The sequence below is a fragment of the Neoarius graeffei genome, chromosome 7, assembly GCF_027579695.1.
Source record: "Neoarius graeffei isolate fNeoGra1 chromosome 7, fNeoGra1.pri, whole genome shotgun sequence".
Lineage (NCBI taxonomy): Eukaryota > Metazoa > Chordata > Actinopteri > Siluriformes > Ariidae > Neoarius > Neoarius graeffei.
In genome coordinates, this window is record NC_083575.1 from 78,405,195 (window position 1) to 78,428,387 (window position 23,193).

Consider the following 23,193-nt stretch of genomic DNA (forward strand, 5'->3'; position numbering starts at 1 on the left):
GCAAAGGTCTCACCTCCATGACACCATCCAGCAGTCTGCTAAGGACCTCTCTCCTCTTCAGCTTGGCCCGTTCCATGGCCTCCAGCTTCACAATGACTGCGTCGATCTTGGACACGATGCTGCCAATCGAGTGCTCCATCCGGTCCACCCTCCGCACCAGGCTGAGAACAGAGCACACTTCTAACTGGCATGTCCACCTCCCATTTGATACGGCACAAATCGAGACTTCATAAACAGTTTGTTTCAACTGTGACTCAAACTCTCAGTGAGTTGGAAAGCTAAATAATGGGATTTTTATTGATTCAGTCTCCACGGGTCAGAACACTCTCATATTAAACATGTAACATTTAATATGATTTGATGTGATTAAGATATGAAGAGTTTAGTTCCAAAACGTAATAAATCCACTGTGATAAACTTGAGAAAAAAAAAAAAAAACATATTGATAGGATGAAAACCACTCATTTCTTTTTAAACTTTAATATAACACTACGAGGTTGCAATAACATTAAAAATGCAAATCTAGATTTTGATTTTTAAAATTTGATTGGAAAAAAGATCATCCATGCAATATCCATGACACTTTTTCCCACAAAATGCGATAAATTCATTACATCAATAAAAATGATTTGTGTGTGTGTGTGTGTGTGTGTGTGTGTGTGAGAAATACGACTAGAAACAAGAAGTCAAGTAACATATGACACATATGACAGCCTCTGAACTTGGACCATCTCTTATACTCTTATGTTATAATCACACTATCTCTCATCTCCCAAATGAGGATGGGTTCCCTTTTGAGTCTGGTTCCTCTTGTGGTCTCTTCATGTTGGCTGAGGGAGTTTTTCCTTGCCACCGATGCCACAGGCTTGCTCATTGGGGATAGACTAGGGATAAAATTAGCTCATCTTTAAAGTCATTAAAATTGTGTAAAGCTGCTTTGCAACAATGTCTGTTGTTAAAAGTGCTGTAAATATAAACTTGACTTGACTACTGGACCACAGATTTTTTTTTTATTCATCTTGTCTATAAGCCCCAATCTATTTTACACACAAAGCTCTGAGGAAAGTTAAAGTGAGACGGACTTTCGAGTTCATAAAAATCAGCGAAATTTAGTTCCCTCTGAAATTTGGTCATTGTGATGTGTTTATTTCTGTAATATCTCACAAAACAGGCCATTCTGTGGCTGGGAAATTAATTTGAGAGGCTTCCCTAGCAAATAATATGCATGAAATCACTCGCTTTGTGCAGTCAAGCAGACAGAGGAACTCCATGTGCGCATGCGCAGGTCTACCTTCTTCTTTTGGGTTTTACAGCAGCTGGCATCCACAGTGTTGCATTACTGCCATCTACAGGTTTACCTTGCCTGTGCACTGCCAGTTACATCATTCTGTTGCTAAACAAACAGCTGATCACAGAGGTGCTTGCTGACCGCTGAAATTTATTAGTTTGGTCCTGCGTTTCCTTTCCTTCGCAACAATGTCTTTTCTTCTTGCTTTCCATTACTGTAGTCGGTCTTTCACGTTTCATTTGCACACCCACGTCCTCCATTTTTCTCTCCTGTTTCAGATTTGTATCCCACAATGCCTTACGTGAACAGGGAAAGCCCACCAAATGATGCATGACGTAGTATCTTCAACTGGATCATGGTGAAGCAGGAAAAAAAAAATGGCGAAGAATTTAGGGCCACATAGTAAAGCATCAACCCGATTTCTGATGGCTTTTGTGAACGTGGGGAACCCGGTCATGCAAGGCAATGAATCTCAAAACACTTGACCATCAAACAATGAATTCTGTCTCTTTATTTACATAAGATAGATGGGTTTTATCCAGCGTTTATGTTTAATTTAACTTTTAAAAAATTAATGTGGGATTATTTACTAATATATTTTATACTCGTTGGGAGCCCTGCTTTTATGCAGCACCTATATAAATAAATAAAAAGTGGCATATCTAGATTCCAAGAGGAATCAGGTGAGCTCAACATGGAAAATAACATTGGACCACATTCTCTACTGGAATAATAATAATATAAAACATTAAGATAAGAAATGTTCAATTCTATCAAAGTTATTCATTTATTTTGTTCAAAAATCTGACCAAAAGACAAGGATTCTCTGCGATGTTGACAGTCAGTCAGAGCTGCTGTGACTGTTTCCGTATTTGAATGGTGCGCTGTGATTGGTCAGCAGAGAAATCACATTCTACTGAAAATCAGTAGTGTCGTTTATCACGTTTTGGAAAGAAAGGGGATATACAATGCAGAGAAACGTGATGGATATCGCATTTTACATAAAACTGATTTAATGATTTTTTTGGAACTTTGAAGAGCGATCAAATGCCAAACTACTTTTGGTGGTAACCTGATTTTTTTTTTGTGAATGGCGCTTATCACGTTTTGGCACCAAACTCTTCATATTCTCTTAATAATATATTTGTTTCTAGATATGACATACAGTGTCCTCTACAATTATTGGCCCCCCTTGTAAAGATTAGCAAAAAGGGTTAGGAAAAAAAAATCCACCTTTTGGTGAAATCACTTCATCTCACACTGAAAAAAAAAAAAAGAAAAATCCAACCTTTTACTGAAAAATGTATTCAGAGAAAACTAAATCCCTCTTCAAGAAATTATTTTAAACAAAAACACGTGCTACAATTAGTGGCACTCCTGGAAATGATAGTAAACACATTGTAACTGAAGCATGTTTCCCATTAAATCGTACGGTATTTTTGAGTTGATTGGAGCGTGTAGGAAACTTTCAAGCTGTAATCCATGACATCTTGATTAACTGGGGAACAAATATAAAGTGACACAGAGGCCAAATTTCAAATCATCCATCAACATGGGAACGATAAGAGAACACACAAACCAAATGAGGGAGAAGTGTGTTGACCTTCATAAGTCAGGGAATGATTATAAGAAAAAAAAAAAAAGTTACTTGCCTGAAAATGTCCATTTCTACTGTTAGGACAAGAATAAAAAAGTGGACACCAACTGGAAGTGTTACAAACTTGCTTGGAAGAGGACCCAAGTTTATTTTACCCCCATGTACAGTGAGGAGGAGGGTCAGGGAGGCAAAAAAAAAAACCCCAAGGATCACTGTTGGTGAATTACAAGAAAACGTGAAATCTTGGGGTTTCCAAGTCTCCAAAACCACCAGCAGACTCCGCCTCCACGGCAACAGATTATTTGGAAGGTAATGCAGAAAAAAATCCTTTTCTGTCAGTTAACCACACGTAAATCACCTGAAGTTTGTGAAACGCTACTACAACTTTGACTGGAACCGTGTTCAATGGTCTGATGTAACAAAAATTGAGCTTTTTGACAAACACTGGAGGAGGGTTTGATGTAAAAAGGATGGCTGTAATGAAAAAAACCTGATCCCAACTGTAAAATATGGTGGAGGTTCTGGGACCGTTTTTCCTCCAAAGGCCCTGGAAACCTTGTTAGGGTAAATGGCATCATGGACTACATGCAACACCAGGACATTTTAAATCAAAATGTGGCTGCCTCTGTCAGGAAACTAAAACTGGGTCGTCACTGGATCTTCCAGCAGGACAATGATCTGAAGCATATGTCCAAATCAACACAGAAATGGTTCACTGAGCACAGAATCAAGCTTCTGCCCTGGCCATCTCAGTCCCCTGACCTGAACTCCATTAAAAACCTGTGGAGTGAGCTGAAGAGGAGAAAGCACAAGAGAGGGCCAAGGACCCTGGATGATCTGGAGAGATTGTGTAAAGACGAATGGGCTCAGATACCCTACTCTGTATCTCCAACCTTATAAAATGTTATAGGAGAGACTCAGTGCTGTGTTACTGGCAAAGTGAGGTTGTACAAAGTATTAAATGCAGGGGTGCCAACAATACCTGTTTTTATTGAAAATAATTATTTCTTGATTGGGGATTTGTTTTCTCCGAAAAAAAATTTCAATTAAAAGTTGGATTTTTCTCATTTTTTCAGTATGAAATGAAGCGACTTCACCAAAAGGTGGATTTTTTTTTAGCCCCTTTTTACTAATCTTTACAAGGGGTGCCAATAATTGTGGCAGGCACTGTAAATAAGACACTTACACTTGGAACTCCTCGTAGGACACACCACCAGAGCTGCTGCCACGGCGACGGGAACTGTGTCCACTGTCCTCATCATCGTCCTCCTCCGAGTCATCCTGGCTACGGGAGAAGCTCCGCCCACTCAGAGGCCTGGGCAGCGAACTGCGTTCCAAATCCAAGTCCTCCTGGCGTGTGTGTGAGAGACACTGAGTATCTGTGCAGGTGTGTGTGTGTGCATTCATCTGAGTTAATGACAAGGGCTATTTCTTAATGCAACAATTCAGATAAAAATATATATATTTTTTTAAGTTTGTAGCTAATAAGTAATAGTAACTTAAAGGTCTGATGACACGAACATGACTCTATGCAATTTCTTAAATAAACTATACAACATGGCAAACATGTTAGATTTCTGTTATAATTACGTGAAAAGAAACTGTTGTTACGCAAATATCCAACTTTTAATTGCACAGCGCAAGGAAACTGGGTCCGTGGCTCGCGGCCATGTTGTGACGTCAGCGGAAGAACACGCTGCGGTTCACTGGCTGTTCTACTCAATGGAAATGGCGCATGAAAACGCCGGTGAACTCTCTAGTGGTAGCTCTTCCTCTGAACAAAAGAACAACCAAATACTGGTACTTTAAGCAGTGATCATGATGGCATGATTTTATCTGATTTTAAATAAATGAGATTGATAATAATATGAATGTTCACAACTAGTACATAAAAACTCTGCAGCTTCTGATTCAGCAGCTGCGTCATACTCCACAAAAACATCAGCAAGAACCTACAATATAAATGGAAATGCAATACACTAAGCTCAAATGACTTTTGGAAAGTATAATTTCTAAATTTTTTCTACATATTCTTGAAGTCGGTCATCGGGGTACTTGCTACCGTTCCCTAACAACGCATGGCAAAGGGTAAAGTGTAGTGTTGCGTTGCTACGAGTACTTGCTAAAGCCTCCGGTGGAAGATCCTCGATGTGCTGATAAGACATACAGTTCTATAATATAGAACTGTATGTCTTATCAGCACATCGAGGATCTTCCACCGGAGGCTTTAGCAAGTACTCGTAGCAACACTACACTTTACCCTTTATATATAACTTGTGTGTTATACAGGGAGTGCAGAATTATTAGGCAAGTTGTATTTTTGAGGATTAGTTTTATTATTGAAAAACAACTATGTTCTTGATGAACCCAAAAGACTCATAAATATCAAAGCTGAGTATTTTTGGAAGTTGGAGTAGGGCTTTCTTAGTTTTAGCTATCTTAGGAGGATATCTGTGTGTGCAGGTGACTATAACTGTGCATAATTATTAGACAACTTAACAAAAAACAAACATATACCCATTTCACTCATTTATTTTCACCAGGGAAACCAATATAACAACTCAACATTCACTAATATATATTGCTGGCATTCAAAAACAAACAAAAAAAAAACAAATCAGTGACTAATATAGCCGCCTTTCTTTACAAGGACACTCAAAAGCCTGCCATCCATGGATTCGGTCAGTGTTTTGATCTGTTTGCGATCAACATTGCGTGCAGCAGCAATCACAGCCTCCCAGACACTGTTCAGAGATGTGTACTGTTTCCCCTCCTTGTAGATCTCACATTTGATGAGGGACCACAGGTTTTCTATGGGGTTCAGATCAGGTGAACAAGGAGGCCACGTCATTAATCTTTCTTCCTTTAGACCCTTTCTGGCCAGCCATGCTGTGGAGTACTTGGATGCGTGTGATGGAGCATTGTCCTGCATGAAAATCATGTTTTTCTTGAAGGATGCTGACTTCTTCCTGTACCACTGCTTGAAGAAGGTGTCTTCCAAAAACTGACAATAGGACTGGGAGTTGAGCTTGATGCCATCCTCAACCCGAAAAGGTCCCACAAGCTCATCTTTGATGATACCAGCCCATACCAGTACCCCACCTCCACCTTGCTGGCGTCTGAGTCGGACTGGAGCGCTCTGCCCTTTGCTGATCCAGCCACGAGCCCATCCATCTGGCCCATCAAGACTCACTCTCATTTCATCTGTCCATAAGACCTTAGAAAAATCAGTCTTGTGATACTTCTTGGCCCAGTCTTGACGTTTCATCTTGTGTGTCTTGTTCAGTGGTGGTCGTTTTTCAGCCTTTGTTACCTTGGCCGTGTCCCTGAGTATTGCACACCTTGTGCTTTTTGACACTCCAGTGATATTGCAGCTCTGAAATATGGCAAAACTGGTGGCGAGTGGCATCTTGGCAGCTTCACGCTTGACTTTCCTCAGTTCACGGGCAGTTAGTTTGCGCCTTTTTTTTTCAACACGCTTCTTGCGACCCTGTTGACTATTTTGAATGAAGCGCTTGATTGTTCGATGGTCACGCTTCAAAAGCTGGGCAATTTTAAGAGTGCTCCATCCCTTTGCAATATATGTCACTATTTTTGACTTTTCTGAGTCCGTCAAATCCCTCTTCTGACCCATTTTGCCAAAGGAAAGGAAGTTGCCTAATAATTTTGCACACCTGATATAGGGTGTTGATGTCATTAGACCACACCCCTTTTCATTACAGAGATGCACATCACCTGGTATGCTTAATTGGTAGGAGGCTTTCAAGCCTATGCAGCTTGGAGTAGGCCAACATGCATAGAGAGGGTAATGTGGTCAACATACTCATTTGCCTAATAATTCTGCACTCCCTGTATATATAGAATCTATATAATACACAAGTGTCACGATAATCACAAAACAGATGCAAATTGTTAAAATACCTAATTTTTAAGCAATCATGTGTTGATCTCTTCCGAATAGAATCTATGATAGCCTACCCTCTTTACCCTTTGCCTCTCGTTGCTAGGCGGCAGTTACATGAAAGCCACAAGCTTTCACAAGCAAATACATGACTGATATCACACCGACTATGATTACATTTATGATTATCATGAATGTGTACTCTATGATGTGTACTCTATGAGCGCTCTGGAGCGAGTCACTTCCAAGATGGCCGCGCAGACCGCAGTGTTACTATTTTTAGCATCATGTTGGAGCACTCTATAGCTCTACGTACCTTTATCTTATGTCGTTTCTCAACACATGTTCTGACAGGAGGACTGTCTTTGGAGGAGTCGCCTTGTCCCAGGCGACTGCTGGATCCGGCATAGCTACTAGTAGACCCCCTCCGGAATACTGTAGGCACTGCTGATGGTAGTAACACACGTTTGTGCTGAACTGCACACCCAAGAGATTCTTTTAAGCTGGGAAGGGTGTCAAAACAATCCAAATTGAAGTGTTCAGAGCACAGAATGGATGTTGATGAGGGCTCCCACTTGTCACGAGTGCGCCTGACTTGCTTCACCCACTTCGCATGCAGCTCGGGATCTCTGGGAAACTTGAATAAACTTACCCCACCCTTGTGGGTTTTGGAGCAAAAGCCGGCAACACAACGCGAAGGCATAATATCTATCTATCTATCTATCTATCTATCTATCTATCTATCTATCTATCTATCTATAAAATGTATAATAATGTATAATACTAATACTAATAATGACAAACTGAACACCTGCCGCATCAACAACAAACTGGTAAGTGAGGAGGAAGATTCTTTCGCTGACGTCATATAGCCCCTCCTCCTCATTCGTCTCCTGGGTGCTGCAGCCCCGTCAAATTTGCCCAAATAGCCGCGTTTTTTTATCATAACTTGTAAAATAGGTGCCTTCATGAATTAATATATGGATCATCGGGAATTACTTTTTATGTTATAAAACATCGCCAAAGATGTCAAAAACGTGTCATCAGACCTTTAAAGATACCAGTTTAGCATTGTGCACATCTGAGCCAAGTCAGGATTTAACAAAATATCAAGTAATCGAAATGACTTCTAACGTACAGTTCTCCTTCAAAATTTATATCTAGTGCTCATGGTGAGAGACACCAAGCTTTGTTCCGAGTAAGAAAGTGATTTTAGATTTTTAGCTTTAAGATGGCTGCTATGACTGTTCAATAGTTTTGTCCATTTTAATAGCCAAATGTGTCATACAGTGTCAGGAAAAAATAAAATAAAAATAAATAAATAAAATCACCAGCAATACTAAACGAGACAGTCAATGATGGCGTAGCTCACTCCGGCCCCATCTAGTCCAGAAGGAATGATCTAAAGTGGGCCACTGAATCAAAAAATCAGTGAAGAATTGAGGGAGAAGCGATTTGTGTGGAAACTACTCGTTAGGGCTTACTCCATATCTCATCTCATCTCATTATCTCTAGCCGCTTTATCCTTCTACAGGGTCGCAGGCAAGCTGGAGCCTATCCCAGCTGACTACAGGCGAAAGGCGGGGTACACCCTGGACAAGTCGCCAGGTCATCACAGGGCTGACACATAGACACAGACAACCATTCACACTCACATTCACACCTACGGTCAATTTAGAGTCACCAATTAGCCTAACCTGCATGTCTTTGGACTGTGGGGGAAACCGGAGCTTACTCCATATCTTCATTATTAATTGCAGCTATGTAAATTTGGGTAGAAGCTATATTGCACCCCAGGCAGACCTACCTTCCTGCCAAAAAGAATAAAAATTGGTGAAGAACTAAGAGAGAAGAAGCGATTTTCGTGAAACGTGTACGTCGCTGGACAGACAACACATGATGGCATAAGCCAGGCTTGTAGTACTTGAGTCTGACTCGTGCCCTAATCTTAAGGACTCGTAACTCGACTTGGACTTGAGCACTGATGACTCGGACTCGCGCATTAACTGCATTAGGACTCGGAAAATGGAGACAAGGACTTGGATTTTTTCCTTTATTTTTTGTAACGTCATAATAATTTGACATAAGATATTACATTTTATACTAATTTCGTGTCAGAGTGTCACACCTGCACGCCTTGGCGCATGCATCAGATAGATTCTCGGGCACGCTCCGGACAGTGCATGCACCAAGCGGACTCTCACGCGCGCGCCGTAAACGACTCTCACCTGCACAGGATTAAGGCACAATCAGTGCGCCAATATAAAAACTGTGAAAACACACTTACTTTGCAAAGTATTGAGTTGCATTGCTGACACATTACTGAGCCTTATTTCCTTGTTTGGTTTCCTGATCCCTGATTTCCTGTTTCTCATTTTTGATTCTGCCGAGACTACGATAGCCTGTTTGTGCCTCACTTGACCTATTGCCTGTTTCACCGTTTTACGATTTTGCCTGCCGTTCTGGATTGTTTATCTGTCTTCACTTGTATTAATAAACACAACTTCTGCACTTACATCCATTTCCCAACCATCTCTGACAGAATACTTCACACTCCCTGATAAAGAGAATGCACATTCACCTGTTCATACGTCATGTTCAGGAACAAACTAAATGTTAATGGCACTAAAACAGCCACTGCCAAATGGTGCAGTTGAGTGTTGGACTCGACTCGGATCAATAGTGGACTTGACTCGAATTTTTTTTAATGACTTGGACTTGAACACTTGGGACTCTAAGTTTAGTGACTCAATTATAACACTGGCATAAGCTCATCGCCTGTCGGCCGGATGAGCTAATAATAATTGAACATGGTTTGAAGCCAGTGTGTGATGATTCAGACATGCAGCCTGAATAATACTTAACTGGTAGCTAAGTTTCCTTTGTTACTTCCTGTCTGCTTGGATGATCTAAATCAGGGGTGTCCAAACTGATCCATAAAGGGCCGTGTGGCTGCAGGTTTTCATTCCAGCCATGCAGCAGCACACCTGACTTGGCTCATTCAAATCAACTGAACTGTCTTCACACAGTCAAATACTTGCAGCCACACCCACCCTTGATTAAAGGGTGGGTGTGTCAGTTGATTGAATAAGCCAAATGAGGTGTGCTGCTGCATGGCTGGAATGAAAACCTGCAGCCACACGGCCCTTTATGGATCAGTTTGGACACCCCTGATCTAAATTCATGCTATTCATTTAATTACTTCAGAAACTGAAATATTACTTCATGGCTGACTTTTGCTTCAATCCTCACATTCAAGTAATTTCTTTCACACAACTGGCTTCATCTATCCATCTTTTACTGGAGTTGTATGTAAAGGTTTTAGTAGATTTTTGCTGAATTACTTTGTACTCGCATGTGTATACTGATAAATGCCAATCTGCTGTAAATTTACCATGCACAGTCACAACACAGCTGATTTACATTTACTGACATTCACAAACTAAAAATAAATTGCGAAAAGAGTGCCTTGTAAGCACAACATGCATGAACTCTTCCACTACTGCAGCTTAGCCACTGAACATCAGTCATCACAGACACACACTAACTCCTCATGCTTTTATAGGGTGCCATTTCTTTTGTCCTAACTGAACTGATTTTATTTGTCTTAAATTTATGGATTTCATTTGGAGTGCCTTATTTTGAGTTTCAAAATATTTTTCATTAAATTTGTGTGTGCAAGTGAAATAAATAAATCATTTAAACCTGACAGCATAACCTGTATATAGTTAGAGAAGCAGCTTTGGGACCAAAAGGTTGCCAGTTTGATTGCCTGGACCAGCAGGAATGGCTGAAGCACCCTTGAGCAAGGCAACTAACCCCCAATTGCACCCCAGGCTGCTCTGAGTATGTTGTATGTCGCTCTGGATAAGAGCGTTTGCTAAATGCCTGTAATGTCATTAATGGAATAACGTTTCAGGAAATCCCGATCAGCTGAGGAGGGAATCTCCTTATCCATAAATTTACACAATCTCAGGAGCTGTCATAGGATATTAATGTTTTCCAATCTAAACTTATTTTCATGAATATCACTTTTCCTGTGAAAATACTCCTTGTGAACAGGGCTGTGAAATAGAAATGACAAAATCCGAGGAAACAATTTTAGCAGGGGGTCTGGGAGGAGCAGCCCCCCAGGAGCTGGGGGCCAGAAGCTGAACAGATTTTGTGTATATTGATAGATTTGAAGCATCTCCTGAAAGCAAACATTTTCTCAACCATGCCATTTAATTTGAACTGTTTATTATTATTATTATTATTATTATTATTATAATAAACTGAATATATAAAATGTGAACAAGATGGTCTACCTGGTAATCTATAGTTCGACAGCTTCAATTTCACCAATTCCCCATGTTTTTTTTCCTTTAACATGGTCAACCAAACGCGTTCTTCCACCAGAACCGTACTTCACATCCTGATGGCACAAGATGCAGTAAGCTTTCCCCGGTTCTTTTATCTTCCGTATGTGCTCATTCACTACCGACTTTAAACTCCAGCCATCGCCAATTCCATGGATTTTTGATGCCGTTTTCCTTGTCAAATGTTTTTGACATCGTTGGTCTTCCCGTCCTCCCTCTGAACGATGTCCCTCCGTGACACGGACATACCACAAAATTCTCCTTTTCAAAACCGTTGATATCGAAAGCGTGTTTAAAAGAGCACAAGATTCGTGCCATGGTTTGTAAGCATGGCGCAAATGCCGTAAACCGGTCTGTCATTGTCGCAAAAGAAACCTACCCCCCCAATTTTTATTGCAAAATTAGATGATGATTTACTAAAATGATATTTTTGGCAGCCAAATTCGCGGAATTCCGCGGATCCTTCACAGCCCTGTGTGAATGATTTACAAATAAATTCATAAACTCAGGCCCATTAACTTTCCATTTACTCACTCTCTCTTTCTCCAGATCGTCCCTCATCTGCTGGTGCTCGTGCTCAGTGAGCTCCTGGTCTCCGTCCAGATCGTACTTTGCAAAAATGGCTTCAATCTCAGCGTCTGAGTGTCCTTTTCTGCAAACACACCAGAAAAACACACATTCGCTCAGCACACACGTCAATCTTGTGGTTTCATCATCTATCATCTTTAAGAATATTAGTCAGGCAGAGTTTTGGTCACCCTCGCAGGTCCTGCCGGAGCTCATCGAAGTTGAGTTTCCCTCCCACCTGCCGAAGGCTATCAGAGATATCATCCACCGCTGTCTTCCTCAGCTTCAGTTTCACCATGGCCTTGTGGTAGCCCTGAGAAAGCACGCCACGTTCTATACCACTCTCCATTCTTGTTTTTTTAACTCAATGAAAAGCCTCTGATATTTTTCATGTCATAGCACGATTGACATACCTTTTTAATGAGGTCTGTAATCTCCATTTCGGATCTCTGCTGTGCCATGTCAGCCTTCACCTCTGCATAAGTGTCATTGATGATGGCTAAGAACATATTCTGAAAAAAGAAAAAGAGGGAATAATTAACAAAAAGCATGACCACTCACAGTCATCATGACAGAAACTAGCTGCTTCTGTAGAATTACTGTTTATACACCACATGGCCAAAAGTATGTGAACACCTGACCATCACACCCATATGTGGTTCCTCCCCAAAGTTGGAAGCACACAATCGTAGAGAATGTCTCTGTGTGCTAGAGCATTACGGTTTCCTTTTCCTAGAACCAAGAGGGCCCAAAACTGTCCAGCATGACAATGTTCCTGTGCACAAAGCAACACCCAAAAGCTATGGTGCACCAAGGTTGGCACGGAAGAACTCAGAGCCCTGACCTCAACCCTACTGAATACCTCTGGGATGAACTGCAACCCAGGCCTCATTACCTGACCTCACTAATGCTCTTGAATGAACTGAATGAGCACAACGCCCTACAGCTACATTCCAAAATCTAGTGGAAAGCTTTTCCAGAAGAGTGGAGGTCATTATAGCAAAGGGGGACTAAATCTGGAATGGGATGTTCAACAAGCACATATACAGTCCCAGTCAACAGTTTGGACACGCCTTCTAATTCAAGAGTTTTCTTAATTTTTTAATTAAAAGACATTTCATATCTTAGTCTTAAAGTAATGAGAGAGATCGTTCCTCTTTACTTAGCTGAGCGGTTCATGATACGATATGGATTACTACAGTTGTGGTGTTAGGGCTATTTACTGTATTTTTATTATTTGATCTCAAATGCATTAAGAAGGCAAGAAACTCATCCACTAATTACAGCGGTGCTTGAAAGTTTGTGAACCCTTTAGAATTTTCTATATTTCTGCATAAATATGACCTAAAACATTATCAGATTTTCACACAAGTCCTAAAAGTAGATAAAGAGAACCCAGTTAAACAAATGAGACAAAAATATTATACTTGGTCATTTATTTATTGAGGAAAATGATCCAATTGAGTGGCAAAAGTATGTGAACCTCTAAGATTAGCAGTTAATTTGAAGGTGAAATTAGAGTCAGGTGTTTTCAATCAATGGGATGACAATCAGGTGTGAGTGGGCACCCTATTTTATTTAAAGAACAGGGATCTACCAAAGTCTGATCTTCACAACATGTTTGTGGAAGTGTATCATGGCACAAACAAAGGAGATTTCTGAGGACCTCAGAAAAAGCGTTGTTGATGCTCATCAGGCTGGAAAAGGTTACAAAACCATCTCTAAAGAGTTTGGACTCCACCAATCCACAGTCAGACAGATTGTGTACAAATGAAGGAAATTCAAGACCATTGTTACCCTCCCCAGGAGTGGGCGACCAACAAAGATCACTCCAAGAGCAAGGCGTGTAATAGTCAGCGAGGTCACAAAGGACCCCAGGGTAACTTCTAAGCAACTGAAGGCCTCTCTCACATTGGCTAATTTTAAATGTTCATGAGTCCACCATCAGGAGAACACTGAACAACAATGGTGTGCATGGCAGGGTTGCATGGAGAAAGCCACTGCTCTCCAAAAAGAACATTGCTGCTCGCCTGCAGTTTGCTAAAGATCACATGGACAAACCAGAAGGCTATTGGAAAAATGTTTTGTAGATGGATGAGAGCAAAATATAACTTTTTGGTTTAAATGAGAAGGGTTGTGTTTGGAGAAAGAAAAACACTGCATTCCAGCATAAGAACCTTATCCCATCTGTGAAACATGGTGGTGGTAGTATCATGGTTTGGGCCTGTTTTGCTGCATCTGGGCCAGGATGGCTTGCCATCATTGATGGAACAATGAATTCTGAATTTTACCAGTGAATTCTAAAGGAAAATGTCATGACATCTGTCCATGAACTGAATCTCAAGAGAAGGTGGGTCATACAGCAAGACAACGACCCGAAGCACACAAGTCGTTCTACCAAAGAATGGTTAAAGAAGAATAAAGTTAATGTTTTGGAATGGCCAAGTCAAAGTCCTGACCTTAATCCAATCGAAATGTTGTGGAAGGACCTGAAGCAAGCAGTTCGTGTGAGGAAACCCACGAACATCCCAGAGTTGAAGCTGTTCTGTACGGAGGAATGGGCTAAAATTCCTCCAAGCCGGTGTGCAGGGCTGATCAACAGTTACCAGAAACATTTAGTTGCAGTTATTGCTGCACAAGGGGGTCACACCAGATACTGAAAGCAAAGGTTCACATACTTTTGCCACTCACAGATATGTAATATTGGATCATTTTCCTCAATAAATAAATGACCAAGTATAATATTTTTGTCTCATTTGTTTAACTGGGTTCTCTTTATCTACTTTTAGGACTTGTGTGAAAATCTGACGATGTTTCATATTTATGCAGAAATACAGAAAATTCTAAAGCGTTCACAAACTTTCAAGCACCACTGTAACTTTTGACAAGGCACACCTGTTAATTGAAAAGCATTCCAGGTGACTACCTCATGAAGCTGGTTAAGATAATGCCAACAGTGTACAAAGCATCATCAAGGTAAACGCTGGATACTTTGAAAACTAGAAAATATCAAACATTTTGGTTTTTTTTTTTTGTTTACCAAATATGTTCCATATGTTATTTCATAGTTTTGATGTCTTCAGTATTTCTATTACAAAGTAGAAAATGGTCACAATACAGAAAACCCTATGAATGCATAGATGTGTCCAAACTTTTGACTCGTACTGCAGGTGTGAAACTTTTGCCTATATAACGCATGCCCAAAAATGATACCAACTAACAGAGATCAAATTTTACGAACACAAACCATATGATCATGGGAAAACTCAAGGCCTACATTAGCCACAGAATAACTGTATTATTTCCAAATAGCATAATAATATTTGAGACTCTATATTTGCTTTGCAAGCTGCTAATAAACCCTCTGAGAAAGTGCAAGACAAAAAGTTTGTCTTGAATGCAATCACTTTATTTTGGCATCTTTTTTTTTTTTAAATGTTGCTTTCCGTGTAGTGTTAAATTAAAGTATGGGTGCTCATCTCTCCTTGGTTATACATGTAAAGATATAAGAAAGGGACTATGTTTTTCAAATTTGTATATTTTAGATTCTTCTTGTTTTTTTATTCTATTTATAGAACTACTTATCTCATCTCATTATCTGTAGCCGCTTTATCCTGTTCTACAGGGTTGCAGGCAAGCTGGAGCCTATCCCAGCTGACTACGAGCGAAAGGCGGGGTACACCCTGGACAAGTCGCCAGGAGAACTACTTATTGTCTTTTTAAAAATTTATATTCTAACTGTTCAAGCACCAACGACCAAAACAAATTCCTTGTATGCGAGAACGTACTCGGCAACAAACTTGATTCCGATTCTGAAGGGAAAGATACACTAAAATACAAACTACTGAATTTCCTGAAATCCTACAGCTTTAAAAAGGTATCACAGTAATTTGTTTCATGACCAAATAATTAACGGTTATTCAACAAAATTGAGTTGTATATGAGCTCGGCTATAAGCCATGTATGACAAGATTGAGTGGAATAACGGTTTTATTCTATCCACATTCACTGGAAGTTGACAAAAAGAGCATTTTTATTTTTATTCTTTATAAATTCGATAAATAAAAACTTGATACCAAACATCCAACAAAATAATTTCCGCTTGGAATGTAAACAAACCGGCAAAATGACAGCAGCAATGTGTGAAAAATGCAATAATAATTATTGGAAAAAGAAAAAGACGTTCTTACCATCAAATACTTTCATTCCATATTTTGTTGCTTTTTTTTTTGGATTTTGTTTTCAGGTAGAGTTTTTATTTCCTCCTCGGTTGGTTCAGCAACACGCACCGCCATTTTGTTTTTCTCTCCTCATGGTATATGAGCTGATAGCCTAGTAGTAGCATAGCCAATCAGAGTGCACGACTGCTCATATCCAGTGAATGTGGATAGAATAATGACCATTATATTGTAAACACAGCCATACTTTAAGCATCACCAGATCCAAGTCTGATTTTCTGGCCACTCATGAAGCCTAGTGGACTCCAGTTCCTTACCAACAGAATCATGAACATGAAGAAAACAAAGGTGGTGAAGTAAATTGGCCCCAGGACTCGGTCAGACTCTTCGAGCTCTGAGAAGTCAAAGTCTCCGAGAATGATCCGGAACTGTGTGAAACTGCACAGGCAGACCATGAGAGACAGTAAGGATGAGGAGACACATTAAGAATTTTTTCTCTTAATCTAAAATGCTATATTACAATTACTTAAACTTCGTAAAAACAAAAACACAATGCAAGGGCAAACTTTGAATTATTTGATTAGTGATCCATTTTCAATTACTTTTAGTAAAGAGGAAAATATATTCTGTAATTGTTTTATTCCTCACATAATACATTTTATTCTGAGATAAAATGCTGAAAGAGAGGCAGGCAGACAGACAGACAGACAGACAGACAGACAGACAGACAGACAGACAGACAGACAGATATCCTTATAAAGGGCTCATGGACTCACATGCAGGCTTGGAAAGTGCTGAAGTCATCGAGTTGTGTGCCGAACACCAGGTACGCCAGCTGCGCGTATGCCAGGAACACAATGAAGAACATGATGGCAAATCCCAGCAGGTCTTTAGCACACCGGGACACAGTGCTGGACAGCTGGCTCATGGTCTTATTAAAATTGATGAACTTAAATAGCTGCCGAAAAAGCAATTGATTTTAACTATAATTTATCAGCCAACTGAGTTTACTGTACAGCAGATAAACAGTTAATAGATCCACAGATAAGAGGCTCACTTTGACCCAGGCCAGAAAGACGATGATGGCAGCCAGATTGTTGAACTGAATCTGCAGCCGAGCAAGTGGACCGAAGTTTGGGAACATGCTGTGGTTCTCCAGCAGGAACTTCAGCCTGTTGTTGACTGCTGATGTCCTGTAGATGTTCATAATGATGGCCGGCAAGCTCAGCTAAAGAGATGTTCAGAGAGAGCCCATGAACAACAGAAGGGCTGAGAAATTTGCAGCATGATGATTCAACACTAAATTTTCACTAAAGGTGCTTTCTCAAATCTGCTAATTTTACATGGAAGTGACGGAATGTGGACGCTTTTATAAAGCGCTGGTCACAGTGGAGTTGGAAAAAAAAAAAGGTAATCTTTTCATAAACCTGCAATGATGTCAAGCGGTTACAAGTCAGGAGGCAAGCGAGAAAAACAAACATGGAGGACAAAGCTCTGGTGAAAAATCTGTCTTGTTGGAAAGTAAATCTAAGGAATCGAACATATTTCACTGGCAATTTTCCGACCTTACATTGTTATTTTTAGTTGTAATCATAGGCTTAGCTAGCGAGCCACGCAGCAGTGTTTTCCACGGCCAATTCTCAAAAAACATGGCCACAAATCCCCAAACACAGCCTATAAATTTTATACTAACACGTGTTAACCCAAATACACCTGCATTACTGATTATAATCATATCTAAAACAGCAAAAACAGCACTAACCAAGACCTGTAAGAGCATCGTTAACTTTAGTGTGCACATTATGAGAGCCATTTTTTCCCCAGATAAGTGCAAAAACCGTTCCAGCACCGCATAAAATCACCCTTTCTCTAGTTTGAATCTAACATATACACTATATTGCCAAATGTATTTGCTCACCCATCCAAATTATCGGAATCAGGTGTTCCAATCACTTCCATGGCCACAGGTGTATACATGGGCGCCGCCGGGGGGGAAAGGTTAGAACAATTCTAGGGGCCCAGCACTGCCATGGGGCCCTTTAAGGGACTGATAATATGCTTTTAATGATTTTAATAAGACTTTTGAAATAACAACAATGCAATATTCCATCTGGTAAAATGAGTTAATTGAACAAGGTTGTCTATTTCTTGAGTTCTTCAACATATTGTCATTTAACCCTCCCCCTTTTGCGAAATGGTACGGTCCAGTTCTGGTAGAAGTGCGATGCGTTAAATCTGTGTGCTGATCAGTGCAACGCTACTTGCTGCTGTGTCGCGGTGCAGCAGCCAGCCAGCCAGCAGTGGAGTGCGTACAGTCTATGATCGCTAAATATGAAGAGTGGCTGTCAAAAACGTAAAGAAAGGCAGCCGAAAGCTGAGAGGGACCGGAGAGGCAGGCAACTGGTCACTCAGTTTTTCCCAAAGAAAGGTAGCTAATCGCTCACGTGTGTTCAAAATATTAGCGAATGGTAAATGAACAGTATGAACGTGGTTGGATTAGCCTATCAAGAGAACACTTTTACAGTTTGGACAGTGACATTTTTTCCATTTTAATAACTGAACTGACTTGTGTGATAAACAAGATGAAATATTACATTATACTGGTGCTAATAACTAGTGCTAATAACCAGTTTCATAACTAATGGGGTGCCCTAAATATGCACAGATTCAGCCTCAGGGGGACCTCCGCCCTACCAAACCACTGAACCCCCCTTTGGAGAAGGAGGTAAGCAGCAATACAACTCATAAATGATTTATTAGCAGTCACATCACACATTTCACTACCAATTGTCCTAGCACAAGAAGGCATGTGGCAAAATCCTGAATTTTCATTTGTGATTGTAAATGCACCAGAATTAGTCACTGACCAGTTTTCATCTAGTCCCTGGTAGGTTAATACATAAAATGTAATAACAAAGTCACAAACTCAAGGTCCATGGGCTATCAAAAGTCAAATAATGACAATAGTGCAATTGTGACGAGGGTGGGCAAAGTTGGGGGGCCCAAAATTCTAATCTTTCATGGGGCCCAAAATTTCTGGCGGCGCCCCTGGGTGTATAAAATCAAGCACCTCGGCATGCAGACTGTTTTTACAAACATTTGTGAAAGAATGGGTCGCTCTCAGGAGCTTAGTAAATTCCAGTGTGGAACTGTGATAGGATGCCACCTGTGCAACAAATCCAGTCGTGAAATTTCCTCGCCCCTAAATATTCCACAGTCAACCGTCAGCTGTATTATAAGAAAATAGAAGTGTTTGGGAACGACAGCAACTCAGCCACGAAGTGGTAGGCCACGTAAACTGACGGAGCGGGGTCAGCGGATGCTGATGCGCATAGTGCGAAGAGGTCGCCAACTTTCTGCAGAGTCAATCACTACAGACCTCCAAACTTCATGTGGCCTTCAGATTAGCTCAAGAACAATGTGCAGAGAGCTTCATGGAATGGGTTTCCATGGTCGAGCAGCTGCATCCAAGCCATACATCACCAAGTGCAATGCAAAGCATCGGATGCAGTGGTGTAAAGCACGCCGCCACTGGACTCTAGAGCAGTGGAGACGCGTTCTCTGGAGTGATGAATCGCGCTTCTCCATCTGGCAATCTGATGGACGAGTCTGGGTTTGGCGGTTGCCAGGAGAACGGTACTTGTCTGACTGCATTGTGCCAAGTGTAAAGTTTGGTGGAGGGGGGATTATGGTGTGGGGATGTTTTTCAGGAGCTGGGCTTGGCCCCTTAGTTCCAGTGAAAGGAACTCTGAATGCTTCAGCATACCAAGACATTTTGGACAATTCCATGCTCCTAACTTTGTGGGAACAGTTTGGAGCTGGCCCCTTCCTCTTCCAACATGATTGTGCACCAGTGCACAAAGCAAGGTCCATAAAGACATGGATGACAGAGTCTGGTGTGGATGAACTTGACTGGCCTGCACAGAGTCCTGACTTCAACCCGATAGAACATCTTTGGGATGAATTAGAGTGGAGACTGAGAGCCAGGCCTTCTCGTCCAACATCAGTGTGTGACCTCACAAATGCGCTTCCGGAAGAATGGTCAAAAATTCCCATAAACACACTCCTAAACCTTGTGGACAGCCTTCCCAGAAGAGTTGAAGCTGTTCTAGCTGCAAAGGGTGGACCGACGTCATATTGAACCCTATGGATTAGGAATGGGATGTCACTTAAGCTCATATGTGAGTCAAGGCAGGTGAGCGAATACTTTTGGCAATATAGTGTATATTTAGTCACTGCCTAAAAGCAGAGCTCCTGATGAGTGTATGAGCAAAATATTTGCAAGGGCACAGAATCAACCTGAATAGAATAATAATAATATAGCATATGAACCATCAAATTGTGTCGTGTCGTATATAAATTGCTGTGTCGTCCCCCCCCCCAAAAAAAAAAATCACTGCATTGTCTTGTGACAGTGATACCAATAATGAGATACACATTGCAGTTACGATACATATTTATACCTTTCTTTGACACGGCATGCCGGAAACAACGCCACGACATTTATTATGGTGTGACTCTGCTGGGTGCCTGGTGGACAGAAGTGAACCAGCACTTTCACTTTACATCAGTACTCTATAGTTCCACCCATTTTGGCATATCACTACAGTGACATGGCTGCTCTGATGGCTTCAGCCATCAAAGTCTCAAGGGAACATTACAGTAATGGTTTCCCGTTGCCTTCTACTGGATTATTATAGAGGTTTTCTCTTCTCAACCATTCATACTCACCTGTGGAAAATTTTGAGCCACCAATTAACCTAACCTGCATGTCTTTGGACGATAGGGGAAACCGGAACACTCGGAGGAAACCCACGCAGACACAGGGAGAACATGCAAACTCCACACAGAAAGGTCCTCCATCGACCGCTGGGCTCGAACCCAGAACCTTTTTGCGGTGAGGTGACAGAGCTAACCAGTACTCCACTGTGCTACCACTATATAGTTACCATCCAATATTATCGGACATAAGAACTAATCGATATTGATCTGCGGTAGGTTCAGATTATCTCAAACTAAAGAAAGATGCTCATAATGGCTATTGAACTATACAATCATTAATGTTTACACAAGTGTGCAGAATAGTGTGCAGGCTTGCTCATTGGGGATAGATTAGGGACAAAATTAGCTCATGTTTTAAGTTGTTCAAATTCTGTAAAGCTGCTTTGCGACAATGTTTATTGTTAAAAGCGCTATACAAATAAACTTGAAACTTGAATAAGCATTCGTTCAGGTCAAAAAGCTTACAATGCAAAGATATGCTGGCTATGAAAAAAAAAAAAAAAAACAATATTTTTTCCAACAATATTTTCAGTAAAATGTGTTAGTAAATAATCCCAAGTTATTTTTTAAAAACCAAATTAAAAATAAGCGCTGGATTAAAAACTCATTTATCTTATGGAAATAAAGATACCTGGGGGTCAAGTGTTTATGAGATACGTTGCCTTGCACTTATGATCTGGTTCCCTTGGTGGTACACGGACGTCACCTGGTCACAAGAGCCATCAAAAATCTGGTCGATGCATTACCATATTCTCTTAAGTAAGGAGCTCCGCTCCACTATGAAAACAAGCATCCTATTATAAGCTGCTGCTCTCTGGTTGCAGGTTCTATAGTTTGTAAATTCATATTTGTAGCTCAATATATTCTAATCCTAGTCCTGGTCTTCCTGCGCTACACATTTTACTGTTATTTGCCCCAACACACCCATTTCAAACGCTGGAAGAGTTCATTAATTGAGCTGATCATTACAGTAAGCAAACACAGTAAAATATCCAGTGATGTAGCTACGTCAGGACCTACACTGAAAAACACCTGTCTCGTAATATCTTAACTGGGCAGTGTGTGAGTCAAATCAGTATGCAGCAGTACCGTTACTATGAGAACATCCAGGCAGTTCCACAAGCTTTTGAAGTAGCGAAGACGGTGGAGGCGGATCTCCAGCACCTCCTCCACCATGTAGTACAGCACGAAGAAGCAGAAGATGACCTCACACATCCCCACAAAGTGGTCCCAGCTGGACACATAGCGCACCAAGCGCACAGTCTGGAACTGCCATGAGGTCACAGCGCCCCCTGTGGCTGGAAACTCCACCAGCAATCTGTAAAGGACACAAAAGGGGCATGTAACATACACCTACTGGCTTATGCTATGGGTCTGCATAATATTTGCATACTTGAAGGCAAAAATCCACATTTTAACGTTTAACATCCTGTGGTTTTGTTTTTAGCTACCTAACACAAACTACCTAGCACTATTTTGTCAGCGCACTAGCAAACCATGATAAAATAAGGTACACTACAATACACTTTGCCAAGATATCACTGATATTGTGATATTATAACATTTTATGATTTTTTTGTTCCAATGTTTTACTTTGCTGTGGTTGCTATGGTGATATAAATATCTTCTCAAATATCCAGTCAGAAAATTGCAGCTGAATAAAAACATGCTTGCTTAATCTTATTAAATTACATATTTATAAATAACATGAATTACTTTAAATTTTTTTCATAATGTTGGGAAGTAGCTACATATAATAATTATAGGAATATCCATTATAACTTTTAAACTGGTTAACAAATTAAAAAATAAGATAAATTTATAAAACAACTAAATCCTATCTTGCAACCCTAGAAGGACTTTATTCATCACACGCTTGTGAAATTCCTCTCTGCATTTAACCCATCTGAAGCAGCGAACACACACATGCGCACACACGTGAGCAATGAGCACACACACATACCCAGAGCAGTGGGCAGCCATGCTAACAGCACCCGGGGAGCAGTTGGGAGTTCGGTGCCTCGCTCAAGGGCACCTCAACCCAAGGCCGTCCCATATTAACCTAACCGCAACTCTAGAGACCAAATACATCGCAACCCCACTATAATGAACTCCTTGGGGGTCCTCCAAATAGTTCACTATACTGAAAAGTTCCTAATACTGAAATAGACCCACTTGTCATGCCAAACACTCATGTTATATGCAAATTTTTTGGCACATTCTCCATATCATGAATTTCTATCGCAGTTCATTGACTGAGTTAAAGGATCACAAATGGAGGTGATAATTTTTTCATCTGTTATGGAAATGACAGAGGTTACCAGTGTATCGTTCATGTCAATGGCTACCCACTGACTCGCTACATTTTCTAAATCTCCACCATTCAGTTCATTCATGTATTGCAAATCACCGATGAGATCATTTATGTTGTGCCGTGTGGGGCTGGGGTATAAAAACACCGCCGGTACGCTTTAACTAGGTGATAAGTTTAGTGATATCAGCAGTCATTTTGTACTTTTATC

General features: G+C 40.7%; 1 protein-coding gene across 4 annotated transcripts in view; it reads right to left on the reverse strand.

The window, feature by feature from the left end:
• Window positions 1-23,193, reverse strand: part of pkd2 (polycystic kidney disease 2) — a 49,580-nt gene that overhangs the window by 4,946 nt on the left and 21,441 nt on the right. For 2 of the 4 annotated variants that reach the window (XM_060926458.1, XM_060926455.1), the window contains exons 6-14: window positions 21,761-21,989; window positions 16,947-17,117; window positions 16,666-16,847; window positions 16,207-16,327; window positions 12,125-12,223; window positions 11,903-12,024; window positions 11,679-11,796; window positions 4,072-4,292; window positions 14-161 (exon numbers count right to left, since the gene is read on the reverse strand). In XM_060926458.1, coding sequence (XP_060782441.1) covers window positions 14-161; window positions 4,072-4,292; window positions 11,679-11,796; window positions 11,903-12,024; window positions 12,125-12,223; window positions 16,207-16,327; window positions 16,666-16,847; window positions 16,947-17,117; window positions 21,761-21,989 — 1,411 coding nt within the window. The remainder of the gene's footprint in view (window positions 1-13; window positions 162-4,071; window positions 4,293-11,678; window positions 11,797-11,902; window positions 12,025-12,124; window positions 12,224-16,206; window positions 16,328-16,665; window positions 16,848-16,946; window positions 17,118-21,760; window positions 21,990-23,193) is intronic. The other 2 variants (XM_060926457.1, XM_060926456.1) reach the window with 2 other exon arrangements.